General features: G+C 45.3%; 1 protein-coding gene across 3 annotated transcripts in view; it reads right to left on the bottom strand.

Moving 5' to 3' along the window:
• The window catches only part of GAB2 (GRB2 associated binding protein 2), a 189,370-nt gene that overhangs the window by 22,929 nt on the left and 150,791 nt on the right, over positions 1-15,650 (bottom strand). For all 3 annotated transcript variants that reach the window (XM_064576848.1, XM_045894508.3, XM_045894509.3), the window contains exon 3: positions 2,572-2,815. In XM_064576848.1, coding sequence (XP_064432918.1) covers positions 2,572-2,815 — 244 coding nt within the window. The remainder of the gene's footprint in view (positions 1-2,571; positions 2,816-15,650) is intronic.

Genomic DNA, 15,650 nt, shown 5'->3' with positions numbered 1-15,650 from the left:
TGGAGCCCGATGCAGAGCTAATCTCAGGACGATGAGATCATGACCTCAGCTGAAATCAAGAGTTGGATGCTCAAGCGACTGAGCCACCTGGGCGCCCCCCTCCTAGCTCCGTTTAAGAGTTAAATCTCTTTCAGTTTCTGTCTGCTTTGTGATTGCTCTTCAGTGCCTTCAAACAGTTGTTTTTTTATATTGTGTCCGGATTTTCTAATTGTTACAGTATGTTTAGTATCATGTAAACTACTCCAATACTTCCAGAAATTATATGGTGTTTCTAGACCAAAGAAAGCTTCCTTCCCACCCTCCATTACTTGGGAATTCTGTTAATGTTGTTTGAACTTATTTTTTCCAAAAATCTCCAAGATCCTGCTCATCCCTCTCCTGTTCCCACACCCACACAAGTGAAAGCAGACACAGAGAAAAGCACAGCTTGGTCAGGGCCCCACACTAAAGCTGCTTCCCCAACCGCAGATCAGTTTTGTCTCCCCTATTATGTTCTCTCTATATAACACAGATTTGCTTGGATATTTTTTATGTACCTACTATATGCCCTTGGTCCCGTCTTCAAAGTGCAGCAATATATTAATACAAATATCCATACAATGAGGCAGAGAGTTCCAAATGCCATGAGAGAGAGAGAATAAAAAACGGTTGTGGGAAATCAGAGAAGTGGATTTCAGCTAGGCAAATTAACAGAGGTTTTAGCGAGGAGGGGGGTGTGCAGAGAGTGGGCCCTAACTGCTAATTCAAGCAGAGACATTTATATATCTGTTCTCTGCTGCTCCTGCGGCATCATGGGAGTGGAGGTGGTAGTAGTTGTTAGTATTATATAAAGCCTTCTACTTAAAGTGTGACCCATAGACAAGCTCTGGAATTTAGCAGAAAGGCAGGATCTCAGGACCCACTGCAGGCCTACTGAATCAGAGTCAGCATTTTAACCAGATCCCCAGATATTACGTATGTATTCTGAGGGTGAGAGGCATTAACAGAAAGTACACTTTCAAGAGAACGATGATTTTAAGACCTCACCTTCTCTACTCTGAGGCAAAGATGTGTGAGGTGGGTGGCGGCGGGGGGGGGGGGGGGCTGGGCCCAAGGAGAACAAATGCTCCTGAGTACTGAGGATGTGCTCGGGTCACTGTGCTCATCAGGAAGCCTTAGAAGGAGTTATTTCCATTCGGCAGGTCAGGAAATAGAAGCTCAAGGAGGTTCAGTACGTGGCCCAAGATCACAAAGAAAGTGGCAGAACCTGAATTTGGACCTGTATCTGATGGATTCCAAGTCTGTAAATGCTTTTAGTCTCCGCACCCTGCATGTCTGGTGTAGATCCAGGAGCCTCAGTGCTGTTTACGGCGCTGCCGCAAACTCGTTGGGTGATCTCAGCTCTTCTGGTCTAAGTGGACGGAGTTTGAACCAGTTGAAAGTTCACAAACATGAATCCCGCGGCCTCAGGAAAATGGGTATTTGAGGCAACCTTAAGATAGAGTGCTGGGAGTGCATGCTGTGTGCTGGTCCCAGAAGCAGGGTAATACGGTGTGGAGCACAGGACCAGGGATGAAGAGCCCTGGGTTCTAGTCCTGCCTCTGTCACGCGGTAGCTGGGAGCCTCATTTTCCTCATCTAGGAAATGGACAGAAATGATCTATATTGGCTCTCTCTCAGTGCATTTGACTGGTTCGAGTAAGATTCTGCTTGAAAATGTTCTATGATGTGATACACTAATACAGTCAGTTCTCTAATTGCCTTAGTTTTCATAACACAAATTAGATATTTCTAAATTAATTGAGAAATAGGATTTGTCATCTGCTGCCCATGCTAGCAAGTGGGAACTAGCTTTGGCAAAGCCCATCACCTCTGTGCTTGTGTTTGCCCTAACAACGGAAATAAAAGGCAGCAAAAATATGGACAGACTCCGCGCCTGTGAGAGAGCTAGTGGTGTTAGAACTACAAAGACCATTATTCTAGAGCAGAGAGTCCTTGCTCTAGAACTTTCTGTGGTGATGAAATGTTTCCTTATCTGTGCTGTCCGCTAGGGTAGCCGCTAGCCACACTTGGCGACTGGGAATTTGAAATGTGGCCAGTGCAACTGAGGAACTTCATTTCAAGTTTTATCTTATTTGAGCCCATTCAAATTTAAACACGTGGATAGTTAACTACCACACAGAACAGTGCAGCCCTAGAGCACAAGTGAGATACGGATATGTTCAATATTGTAAGACTTTATACTCTTCTTACCAACAAGTAAATTGATGTGTTTTTTTCCCCAATTCTGAAACTCTAGCCCCTAATGCCTTCCCCCCCCAGATTAAACAAAACATTTTTATAGCATGATTCCTGATAATGGGAGGTTCCTCTGGAATCTAATTATCACCGCACAGCAACACAGCTGATACCAGCACAATGTGAGGCTTACCCAGGCAAAAGAATGAGGCTTTGTTAATAAATACATCTGTTCGCCTGAGAAAATATTTTACTCCCTTGTCTTTAAAATTAAAAACAGTACGACTGCAAGCCACCGGGCCCTGTGAGTGGCCGTGCGACCCACCGGTGCTCACGGCGGTCTCCTATCTCCTACCTTGCGTTCTCCGCTCTCCGGCTGATGCACTGATGCAAGTAGAGATACTCCTGAGGCGCACTGGTGGACAAGGCGGGCTGCATGTGGTTGGACACCGGGGGTTCGAAGGTGAACAGCGTGGGCTGGCTGGAGTGCGATGGGGCTGAGGACTTCCGTTCTCGGAGAAGGTGCTGACTGGAGCTGCTGAGCTCGGCTGGAGAAGAGCGGGGGCCGTGACTGGTGGAGGAGAGGTTTCTCAGGGAGTCTGGGAAACAAAAGGAGGAGCTCTGTGACTGAAAAAGGGAAGAAAGGTGTCCTTCTCCCCAAGTGGGCTGTCAGAGGAAGAAAAGATATTATGAGCAGAGGCAATGATCCAGCAGCAGCCTTCTCTCCCCCTCACACACCTGCCCCTTCCCTGCCTCCGGAGAGGGAGGACTGTGGCTGCCTGGCAGAAAAGGAGATGCCCCGTGCCTCTGCGACGCTCCTGGAGTCGCCTGGGGGCCGCTCCGGGTCACAACCTTGACGGTATTCGCCCAGATCCCGGGAGGTGTGGCTTGCCCCGGCACGGGAGTGGGACTCCGGCGCTCCCGCCAGGCCAGCCCTTGGAGCAGTAAGTGCCACTGCCTTCCTCCTCTTGGGAAGCTCCTGCGTCATCACCTCCATCAAAGCACAGGCTGACTTTGTTAAATGAGCTTTGCTTCCTGGAGACTCACTAGGTCAGACCCTGGACTGTGTGCCTTACCGCATTAAGGATAAAAGCACACATGTATCTGGAGCAGACTGTCCCGTAAGACTGGTCCCAGCTCCTCCTACCCCGCTCTTCCAAGTCCTCTTGAGGACAACAATGGTCCCCATTCCCCAACTCTTATGCCCACCACTCTGTGTCAATTGATCTTTTTTCCCCTTAACTCTCCTCTTAAACTCCCCTCTGTTGTGCTAGAAAAGAAGCAGGGTATTAAAGACAGATCACAGCTGAAAGTGCTACCCCCCCAAGCCAAGGGCATTACTCATTTGGCTCGTTCTCCAAGCCTAGTCCAAGTTCCTGAGCCTAACGCAAAGGCCTTTGACAGTCTCACCTACTTCCTGCTTTTCTCCTCCCGGACCCAAGGCATGCGGAAGCTTCATCAGTCCTCAGGCACACCAGCCCCTTTTATGACTCTTTCTTATGGGCTTCGGCTCTTCCTTGGATTTCACTTCTACTCTACTGGCACTCACATGCGGACTTTAAGACCCTACACGGATATCATATTCTCTCTGAAACCTTCCTGGATGCGGTCCTTTTTCTGGCTGCCAATAGCACTTGGCCCATGCTTCATTATATCCACAGTCCCTCTGCCTCCTCGCCTAGCCCATGAGTCTCTAAGATAGTGACTGAGGCTGTTGCGCCTATGGTCCCAGGATTTACCCAATAAAAGCCAGGTGCACAGAAAGTTCTTAGTCTGTGTTTGTGGAACAAGCAAAAATGTTCGTTCGGCATACAGTAATTCCACAGTGAAACTTCTTGTTCAAGAGAAATAAAGATTTAAAGATGTGATTTCTGGTGATGTGACAGCCGGTGGGGTGTGATGGTTCAGTGGTGGTGTGGTGGCTTGCTAGGCTATTTGAATCTTTTCTGTTTCTACTCCCCGTTATCTGACCTATTTTTGTACCCTTCTCATGGCCCCAGGATCACCAGCTCATTAGCGCTCTATCAGGTTAACTACTCTCCAGGCTTCTCTGATGCTAGGCAGAACAACTTCCGCCCGCGTCCAATGGAGAAAGCCACGGGCCTCGGGGGAAGAACAGTGCCGTCGACAGCTGTATTGACCTCCAAAATGAACTCCCATTACAGGTCTGGTAGTGAACTGGATGTTTGTTAACAGAATCAATGGCTTCATTACTCCATTAGATTTGCAAGATGAACTCTCTAATGGCAGAGGGGGGAAGGTTTATGCTCGGGCATGAAGTAGCCATGGTGCCGGGGTGAACACAGCTACTGCCTGAGAAGACACAGGGAAGGTGCTAAGAGAAAGCCTCTGGGGGCATTTCTACCTTTCCCGTAGTCTTTTTGGATCCCTCCACCTCTGCCATCCCTTCAGTGGGGGCATTTTTCATAGTTCCAGCCTGGACCCTCCTACAGCTTCACTCACTCAGGAGACTCCCCTGGGCTAATGTTCTCCAGCCAGGTGATGACACTCTCGAAACTCAGTCTTTAGCTCAGTTCTCTATCCTGGGCTCTTGTCCTATAACCCTCTGCCTGCTGGGCATCTCCATTCAGACGTCCCACAGGCAGGTCAAGCTCAGCGATCCTCCTCCTGTGTTCTCCCTCTCCATGAAGTACATCAACGCCACCATCCAATTGGTTCTGAGCCAGAAACCTAGGCATTATCTAGGACTCCGCTTCTCAACGACCACGCCACGTCATTATGTCGTCACCTGGCTGCAAATTCTTCAGTGGATCCCTGTTATCCTCAGGATGACCTACAAAGCTCTCTCTTTTTAAAACCATCTTCTTATTTCTTCAGCCTTGTTTCTGACCAGTCCTTCCTTGTGTTTCACACAGAATTTTAGGAAGACAGTAACCTTTCTCTCTCATCACTCCATACATTCGGCTGTAAACTCAGTGAGGGCGATACTGTCTCTTCTCTTAACAGTTTCATCCCTGGCATCAAGCCCAGGGTGTGACCCAACTCCATAAATACATGTTGATTAATAAAATAATGAAATACACAGCATGAGGTCATACTCCCTCCATACCGCTGATTCCTCACTGCCTCTAGAATCAAGTCCAGGTTCCCAAGTCCAACAAGAAAGACCATTCTGTCACAATCTACTTATCCCGCCTGTCACCCCCTACACCCTGCGTGCCCCCTTCACTTCATGCTTTGAGCTGTGGGTCTGTATAAAAGAAGAGTGACCTGTTCTCACAGCTGGGGCCCTCTGACCCAGGCTCTTGCAGAGCTGGAGAAATCATTTCACTTCTCTGAGCCTCAGTTTCCTTATTTACAAGTTGACAGAGGATGGTCACAAGGATGGAATGCATAAAGGGTTGAGACAATCTGGCATCTTTTAAGTTCTCAAAATGTGTTCTAGGCATTTCTGTATTCCTGGTGCCTAAAACAGTCTCAGCTCACTGTGGGTATTGAATATATAGTTGCTGAATAAATAAAAGAATTTTCACTAGCACAAAACCAAATATGCCTGTTTCTTGTGGTCAAAATAAGAGGGGCTTTCGAGGTCTGCTAATAAGATGAAGTAGGGATTACGATGAGTTGGGCCCACTTGGAATTCCATTCTATAAATATGAAGCCATGTCTATGAAATCAGTCAGTTCCATAATGATCGGCAGCTTCAGAAAAATTCTTTCAAAGCTGTTTTGGTGCTAAACCTTGCCAAAATCTCACTTCTGCTTGCTACTTTAAAAGATTTCTACCTGAATGTAGGTAATTATTCCTTAGGGTCTATACTGGATTGAACAGTGTCCCCCCAAAACTCATGTCTCCATGGAACCTCAGGATGTGACCTTGTTTGAAAATAGGGTCTTTGCAGATCTAATTAGTTAACATGAGGTCATACTGGATCAGGGTAGGTCCTAATCTACTGATGGGTAACTTATAAGAACAGCAAACAGACAGAGATATATAAGGAGAAGATCGTGTGATGACAGAGGTAAAGACTGGATAAACAATGTGATATAGCTATATAATGGAATATTATTCAGCCATCTAATGAATGAAGTACTGATACATGCTACAACATGGATGGATCTTCAAAACTACGCTAAGTGAAAGAAGCCAGCGATAAAAGGCTACAGATTGTAATGATTTTATTTATTTTTTTTAAAAGATTATTTATTTATTTATTTATTTGACAGAGAGAGACACAGCGAGAGAGGGAACACAAGCAGGGGGAGTGGGAGAGGGAAAAGCAGGCTCCCCGCAGAGCAGGGAGCCTGATGCGGGACTCGATCCCAGGACCCCGGGATCATGACCTGAGCCGAAGGCAGTCACTTAACCGACTGAGCCACCCAGGCGCCCGTAATGATTTTATTTATGTGAAATGTCTAGAATCAGCACATCCATAAAGACAGCAAGTAGACTAGTGGTTGCCCGGGGATGGGGGTGGGATGGAGAAGTGACTGCTAATGAGTATGGGGTTTCTATCTGAGGTAATGAAAATGTTCCAACATTAGATGGTGGTGATGGGTACACAACCCTGTGAATATACTGAAAAACAATGACTTTAAATGGGCGATATATGAAAGTGAAATTAAAAAACATACACACACATGCATAAACACTTTCACAAAGTATGAAGTATTAAGTCTGTGCAAGAGATGAATGGTTTAATTAAATACATCTGACCTTTAGTTTATTTCCTCTCTAAAGAGAATGCTGAACACTCAGTAAATACCAAGTCCTTACTAAAGTAGATTGAGTAAGGGACACTCTCCCTTTCCTACCTTCAGTTCCCTGCACCTCCTCCAACCCCAATGCTCAGGGCTTTACTCCACAATCATAGCAAGGCAGTGGGTATTTCAGCAAAACAAAATAGCAAGAACTCCTTGGGGTCAAAAGACCCAAAGTGTAAAAGATGAACGAGATATTGGTGTGAAAACAAATGCGCACACTCGCATAAAACGTGCATAGGATTTGTTTTTATTGCCTGGGTACCCCTTGAGGGAAGAAAAGAATGAAAAAAGACATTACGCTATGTGCGGCTGGGCTGTTTTTGGTATGTGGCCATCAGGCTGTTGTAATGATGTGTCTTGGGTCATTAGGAAGGGCAGTTATACAGCAAGAAGAAAATGGACATTTCCAGACTTCTGGCCTGGGCTTCCATCTCCAAGTCTAGACTAAAGATAATGCCAGAAAATGCTTGAGTCAAATTTGTTTTCTTTTAAACAGGGTTTTATTTTTTCCTCTTCTCCCTGGCTTCTTTTTAGGGCCCTAAAAATCACTCCCCTTCCTTTCCACAATCACCCCTGGGAAGGCTGCCCAGCACACAAACACTCCGCCCATCTTCTTGCAAAACTCTAGAACAGGAAAGCTCTGAAGGATTTTAGTAGAGGGGCCCAGCCCAGCCCAGCCCAGCCATCAACTGGCTAGTGATAACAGGAGCAGGAAAGGGGCGGTTGGCGGGAGTTTCTGGAAAAGATGACTGGCCAAATAATGACGGGTTCCTTTATCTTAATGCCCTTTTTATCTTTATCCTTTCCCCCCCCAAATCCCCACCCAAGCCTCAGTGGGTGTCAGAACCCATGAAGTGGTAGACCGAATCACATGCTGGAGCCCAGGCTGGATTCAAAGCCTGCTTTTGCTAACTCCTCGCTTTATGGCCTTAGACAGGTTACATAAACCTCTTTGATCTTCACCTGTTCAACGGGGAAAATAATTTTCCAGGGCTGCTGCAAAGTTTGAGATCATTCATATCAAGCATTTAGCATAGTGCCTGCCATTCTTACTGCTTCTACTTCTTAGTACACATGGAACTGCTGGGATATTGAAATTGGCCAAGAGGTATGGAGTTGCTTTCCAAGCAACAGTGAATGCTTGCAAGGTAACTGTTGTCTCTGTTTTAGTCCCAACTATACCCTGTATGATGTTATATGTGGAAGGAGAACAAAAAGGACAATAGAGACTATTAATAATCACTGCTGCCATTTATTAAGCACCTACTACATGCCTCTAGTCTACTCTGTGAGGCAGGTATTATTTCCATTTTTTCCCCTTCTTTTTGGATGAAGAAACTGAAGCTCAGAGAAGTTAGTAATGAGCTCTGGGGTCACACAGCTAGAAAGTGGCAGAGCCTGTGAAATAGATCAAACTTTCTTCCAAAGCCAATTCTTTTCATCCATGTAGAGTTCCCACAAGATCCCTATGTGGTGAACGGTATTAGCTTTATGAGGGGCAGAGTCAAATAACAGAACGAGGGTTTAGGCCAAGCTCTGCTGTCAACTGGCTGAGTGACCTTGGGAATGCCATTTCACCTTCCTGGGCCTCATTTTCTCTATTCAAAAAAGAAAGAACTTGGATGAGAGAGGGGATACACATCAAAGCCATCTTTGGAAACATGAGAGCTGTTCGGTGTAAGACCTAATGAGTCATATTTACACAGGGATTTAGATAAGATCCACTGGTTTAGCTTTTAACAATCTCTGGTTCTTAATCCCAAGGCAGAGGTAGAAGGGTTGGGGTCAACTGAAAAATCAGGGGCAAAGCAAGCCTGAAAAGCCAAATGAAAAAACAAATTCTTCCAAAAATCGTTTTTTTTGGATAATCAAAATTACAAATTGGAAACCACCCTTGTTCTCACTGGCTTTTCATATCATCTGCCTACAGCCAACTCCAAAAGGCACAACATGTAAGGTAGGTTCAGAAACATGGGTTCTGACACTATCCTACTACAGGGCCTCATACACAACTTTTACTCTCTCTGTACCTCACCTCCTTTTTTATGCTGTCAAACACCGAAGAGAACACCCACCTTACAAGGTTCTTTTGAGGATCTGATGAGATGGCAAATGGGTAAACTGTAATTATTAAATACTTAGTAAATGCTTGTTGGCCTGACACCCAGAAGTGTAATGGCGGTAATATCCTAAGGGTTCTAAAGGAGAGAAGACGATTGATGAAAGACTTTTGAAAACAGAAGGGTGTAGGATTCTATGGGGTAAGTGGTCCCTGCAGAAAGCTGACAGAGAAACAAGGACCAGAGGGTGGAGAGCTCGAAAACCAAACACAGGCTGACAGGGGCTGAGGGCTAGACTGGATCGAGAGCTTGAGGTCAGTTTAACTCACAGTCACAAGCAATCATTTAAAAATGAATAATTCTCAATGGGGCGCCTGAGCGGCTCAGTCGTTAAGCGTCTGCCTTCGGCTCAGGTCATGATCCCAGGGTCCTGGGATCGAGCTCTGCATCGGGCTCTCTGCTCCGCAGGAAGCCTACTTCTCCCTCTCCCACTCCCTCTGCTTGTGTTCCCTTTTTCGCTGTCTCTCTCTCTGTCAAATAAATAAATAAAATCTTAAAAAAAAAAAATAAATAAAAATGAATAATCCTCAAAATCGCCTGACACACATCACAATTAGAGGAATTATTCACAAATTTAAAGCCAAACACAAAATAGCTTCACTTGACACAATAACTCACATAATACGGCAACTGGAAGGGGCCCCAGAGTCTAACTGCTCATTTATCACCACTGTCCTTCCCACGCTCCCAAAGCTTCTCGTTTCCGGTTGGAGAAACTGTGGCCCAGAAAGGTGAGGCTACTTGTCCAAGGCCACACAGCAGGTCAGACCTCAATCCTGGAATAAGAATTCAGATCTCCTAGTGTGGGAGTCCATCCACTGCACTGCAGGAAAGATGTATCAGTATATATCAGTGTGAACAAAGATGGAATCTCCGTAACCTGTGGGGGAGGTGAGGGGCAATCCAGTCAGAGGATCTAATCACCAGGACACTGGCTGGCAGGGCTGTTATTTTGTTATGAGTTTATTATGTTACATTTGCATGGTAAGTAAACATTCACTGGATCAAACTACTAAAGACTGGTATAAATAATTCCCCAAGTTCAAAAATACATCTCCTAGTGTTTATAGAAACTATAAAGCAGAGGAAGAAAAAAGGGGAGGCAGAGACAGGCAGTAACACGAGACCCTTGGGAGACTTTTCAGGGACTAGGCTGCCCATGCATCCCCCTTCTGGGGAAGGATCTGAGAAAGAACACCCCACCCCCGCCCAGGGCTCTGAGAGCCAAGTCAGAACATCCTGACCTTGACACAGAGGATCTCTCAGTATACTTTAGCAGAAATCGATTTTGTGAAGGGTGCAGGGGAAAGAGAGTCACTGTAGCTGAAAGTTATGTCACAGTCTCTGGTCACACACCCTTACATAACCTCCTCTGCCCTGGGGCCCCTCACATTATTAGAGCAAATGCCAGGCTTTCCATAAGGCCTCCAGTGAGAATGAATCACGCCTTCCTCTAAACCTTTCACAGTACTTCGTCCTGCAGCTTATTCTCTATGGAGTTCATGAGTCTGTCACATGGAAGGGGACGGTGAGCTGGTAGACGCCAGGATCTGGCCCATCTCTGTTTCTCTGACAGTGTTTAGTGCAATGCTCTGTGCCTAGCAAAGGTCTGGTTGAGAACAAGGTGTTGGATAAACACACCACGGCGGTCGATTATTCTTCCTTGGGTCAGAAGAATGAATGGATAGCTCCAGGATCCAAATGTAAACTGTTTTTGAAGGCTGGGAGGAACTGTTATCACTTTGTGAGGTTTTCTGCCTTGCGTGTGTCTGTTTTAGGACAGCTAGCCTATATTTAGCCAGGCCTTGTCCTGTTGGTTTTAGAAAGATCGGGTTCCAAGTTTTGTTCTCCCCTTACCTGCTGCACCTATGGTACACCTTAGTTGTCACAGAACTCACTCCTGCTCCCTTGAGTGGGGCTGGGTTGGCCGGGTGGTCCCTCTCAAGGAGTTAATTCATATTTGGAATGAAGCATTCTTGTCATTTAGTGTCAGGAGCACAGACTGTAGGTACTCTGCCAGGAGCTGCAGGCCCAGCAGAAAGAATGGGTCTTGTCCTTGCTCTACTGCTACTTCAGTTAGAAAAACCGTATTTCTCTTCAGGGAAGCACTTCTCCCTTCCCCTGAGGAACTTTGGGAACCTAACAGTAGTCCCATAGGAATCAATCCATCCAGGGGGTACCATAAGCTCACACAGCAATGATGTATTTGACTCTTGTGACCGTCCCACAAAAACAGCAACGACATATCACTATATTTTTAAGCTAACCAGCTTTATAAGAGGTGAACTTTCCCTGCTTTTTTTTTTTTTTTTTTTACAATGACTTTCACTTAAGGGACAACTGGCAAACGGTGTGAACATGACTGTCAGACACTATAACGGAAGGAGCTCATCAAGAATCATCTGATGAGCCTGCAGCTCCTCATCTCGGGCTGGTGAGTTCCAGCCCCACACTGGGTGTAGAGATGGCTTAAGAATAAAATCTTGAAAAAAAAAAAAAAAAGGAATCATCAGCAGTCGCAAAAATCACCAGAACAATACCTGAAACTGTTCTACTCTGGGTGGGGAGGCTGGGACTCTCACAGCCCTAGCTCGCTGAGGGAATTAGGAGATCTGAGCATTACGTGAAGCCCAACTCTGGCTTCAGGAGAGGTAGTGGGGTAGAGAGAATGAATGTGGATTTTGAAATCTGAATCCCAGCTCACTAGTTATGGAACCTAAGGACAGTATGTGGATCTAAGAGTCCTAACTTGTACATGATGTGAAACAGCAGCCTGTAGGGCTTGTCCTAGGGAGCAGAGGGACGCCACAGTCCCTGCACATCAGTGCCCCACAGAGGGAAGCACTCCCCCAGCACTCCATCGTGGGAGGCGACCCGATGTGGGAGAAGAGCGTCAGCTTTGTGTTCACAGACCTTCAGGGTTTGATTGGAGCCAGGACTGGTGCCAGAGAGTGCAAATGGCCTCAGCTGGCCTTTGTGTGGTGACTAGAAGACCCCAGAGGCAAACAGCCTGGCTGGACCAACGTGTAACCAGCAGCTCTTCCTTAGCTGCTGTCTCTAGTCCTGGCGTCACAACGACCTCCTGGCTTCACATGTGTAGCTTCCCTACTCTTCCAGCCTCGTATCTTGATGCCTCAGCAACTCTAGGTTTTCTCTGCTGGCATCCAAAAAGAAGTGCTGTTTTTTTAACACCTCTAGAAGGGCCAACATCTGAGACCACATGCACATGTGTCTCGGAAGGCCCGCCAAGGTATATTATTACACTAGAACAGGGGGTGGCAAACTGTGGACCATTAAGTCAAATTGGGTCCACTGGCTGTCTTCATAAATAAAGTTTTATTGGGACACAGCTATGCCTATTCATTTACATACTATTCATGGTTGCTTATATGCCACAAGAGTGAAGTTGAGCACTTGTGAGAGAACAGAAGGGTGGTGAAACCTAAAATATTTACTATCTGGCCTTTTATAGAGGAAGTCTGCCAATCCCTGGACTAGAAGTTCTCATTCTGGTTTGTGTAATCACGTCCTCTTTCAAAATATTACCATCTAATTTAAGTTCATCATTAAGGAGATAGAAGCTGAAACCAAAACCAATGAGTCCCAAACTTGTGCTTTGAAAAAATCAAGAGGAGGGGCGCCTGGGTGGCTCAGTCAGTTGAGCATCTGGCTCTTGATTTCAGCTCAGGTCATAATCTGGGTTGTGAGACTGAGCCCCAAGTAGGGCTCCACACTGGGCATGGAGCCTGCTTAAGATTCTTTCTCCTGGAGTGCCTGCATGGCTCAGTTGATTAAGTGTCCAACTTGTGACTGTGGCTCAGGTTATGATCTTATGGGCCATGGGATCAAGCCTTGTGTTGGGCTCTACGCTTAGTGGAGAATCTGCTTGGGATTCTCTCCCTCTCCCTTTACCCATCTCCCTGCTCATGCATGCTCTCTCTCTCTAAAATAAATAAATAAATCTTAAAATAATTCTCTCTCTCCCTTCCCCTCTGCACCCCTCTACCCACCCCCCAAAAAAAAGAAAAAGAAAAAATCAAGAGGAGAAATCATAAGAAAAGCCAGTTTGGAGATTGCATTAGTATTATTATTATAAGAAATCATATTCTTTTTCATTTTAGTACATCTTGGTCACAAACAACATGCTAATTGCTGCCTAGCTTATAGAATTAAATGGTTCAAGAGAGTAACATGATAAACTTGTATTGAACCAGGCTTGGAAAGAAATCACCAGATTGTTCTTGCTGATCCTTAATGATTTATTCTTCTTCCATATCACAGATGCACAGTTCTGGAAATGACCAAGGGATCATTTAGTTCAAAATTTTATTTTACTGATAAGAAATCTAAGGTCCAGAGAAACCAAGTGATTTTCTTACCAGTGACTGATTGGTAGGCCTGAGCAAGAACGTTACTCTCTTGTTTTTCAGTTCAGTGTTTTTTCTAGTAATACATCAAATTGGAAGAACAATAAATATTATAAGCTCGAGTGGACTTTTCTACTTGTAAGGAAAGTGAAAAGAGCTTTCATCTAATAATCTAACATCATTCCCTGAAGTTCTCAAAAAAGTCCAACTTATGACTGGAAAGGGTCAGAATTATTATTGACATATTCTTTGATAAAACAGTAATGTTTTGGGGCGCTTGGGTGGTTCAGTTAGTTAAGTGTCTGCCTTTGGCTCAGGTCATGATCCCAGGGTCCTGGGATCAGCGGGAAGCCTGCTTCTCCCTCTCCACTCCCCCTGCTTGTGTTTCCTCTCTTGCTATCTCTGTCAAATAAATAAAATCTTTAAAAAAAAAAAACAGTAATGTTTTCATATGTGTATATAGTACCTTCTCATTTGCTTTGGTATAATTAATACAAAAAAACATGCTGGGATTATGACAGAGATTGGACTGAATCTATAGATCAGTCTGGGGAGAAATAACATAGTAACAATATTGAATGTTCTACCTCACAACATCGTATCTCTCTCCCTTTGTTGGGTGTTCTTGAATTTCTCCTGGCAATGTTCTGCCATTGTTTGTATAGAGATCTTGTATTTTTTTGTTGTTGTTGTTAAATTGATTCCTAAGTGTTTTGTTTTTTGTAAAAGAAAGTTTTATTTTTATTTTCCAGTTGTAGGCTGTTCTCAACAACTTTGACATTTATAATGGCCCTGAAAAGTTGGCAGGGCAGTGATCTTTCCATATTCATTTCACATAAGAAGAAACTAAGACTCAGAGAAATGAAATGACTTCACTCAGCGTTACAGAGCTCTTAGGAAATGGCCAAACCAGGACTCAAACTCAAGTCTTTTTCACATTAAGTTGAAGGGCCATCCTATTATGCAGCTTGATGTGAGGGTAAAGGAGGAGCATATACTTATAAATTATAAGTGCTACACAAATACCAGTGGAATGAAAAAAAAAACTATTTTAATACGACTAATAAAGAGACCAAGGCCCAGAGAGGCCTTTCCTGATCACCTGACCTGAGTTTCTAGTCACTCCTTATCACGTTACTTTGTCTTCTCTTCATCAAAGTGCTTATTGCTACCACTTAAACATTTTGTTTTTCATCTGTCTCTTCCCACTTGACTGTCAGCTCCTTGAAGAGTTTGAACCTCACATGTTCTGTTCACCACTGTTGGTTCAGTGGGTTAACCATAAAAATCTGCCTCTCGGTCTCCTGATGTGGGCAGCATAACTGACTGACAGCCCCAGCTGCTGGCCTTCTGCATCCCTCCACTCCCCAGGGCTGTTCTCATCCAGTGTCAAAGGAATGGCAGGAGTACTAATACAGGCCTGTTCCTATGAGACACGGGACTCCTTTCATGGGAGACCTTGGCTCGATAACCTTCACTGATCTGGAGGAAACTGTCCTAGAACTGCACTGCAGTCTGATCCTGCTTCCTGCCTTCTCTCTGTCACAGGTGTCAGCCCTGCACCCCACTGTAGGCTTTGCCCCCTTCTCTGGCTCCTTCCCATGATCCCTCACAGGTGTCTCATCCAATAAATCTCTTGCAGGTCTTAACTCATCCTGCAGCTGCTTCTCAGAGAACCTGAGCTCACACACTCAGGGTCTAAAACAGTGCTTGAGGAATAAATGATTGGCCCAGGTTCATACTGCAAGCAAAACCACAGACCCAGAATTAGAAGCCAGGTCTCTGTTCCCTCCGTCCAAAGCCTTTTACACTCAGATCACCAATCATCTGAGAAATATGTCCTTGGTGCCTCTGTCCAGGGGGCCATTGCTCTGATGAATTTTAGGGGAAAATGTATTCACTAATGGCCAAGCCCACAGCTGGCCTCTCAGCTATGTTTATAATTACGTGGACTCTAGTGGGCGTAAGAACATCTGTCCTAGATTCAGAGAAGACTGAAGTGATGGTTTAGGTCAGTGAAGAAAATCCGGCTTATGTTTAAATTAAAAGCAGCAAGAACTCTGTGTGATGCCTTCTTAAAGGAGTCTAAGGAGAGCACCTACAACTGGCAGAACCAGAGACAGTCATCGCGAGAGAGCAAAGGCAGTGGCGGGTCTTTCCCGGGTCTTTGGGCACGTCCTAAGACCTGGTACAGGGACCGTGATGACCTGAGGCAAGAACTCC

Source organism: Mirounga angustirostris, unplaced genomic scaffold (genome assembly GCF_029215605.1).
Source record: "Mirounga angustirostris isolate CCGP_5_RB_7025 unplaced genomic scaffold, mMirAng1.0.hap1 SCAF_13, whole genome shotgun sequence".
Classification (NCBI taxonomy): domain Eukaryota; kingdom Metazoa; phylum Chordata; class Mammalia; order Carnivora; family Phocidae; genus Mirounga; species Mirounga angustirostris.
Note: the sequence above shows the minus strand (reverse complement) of the source record. Positions and strands in the feature narration are given on the sequence as shown.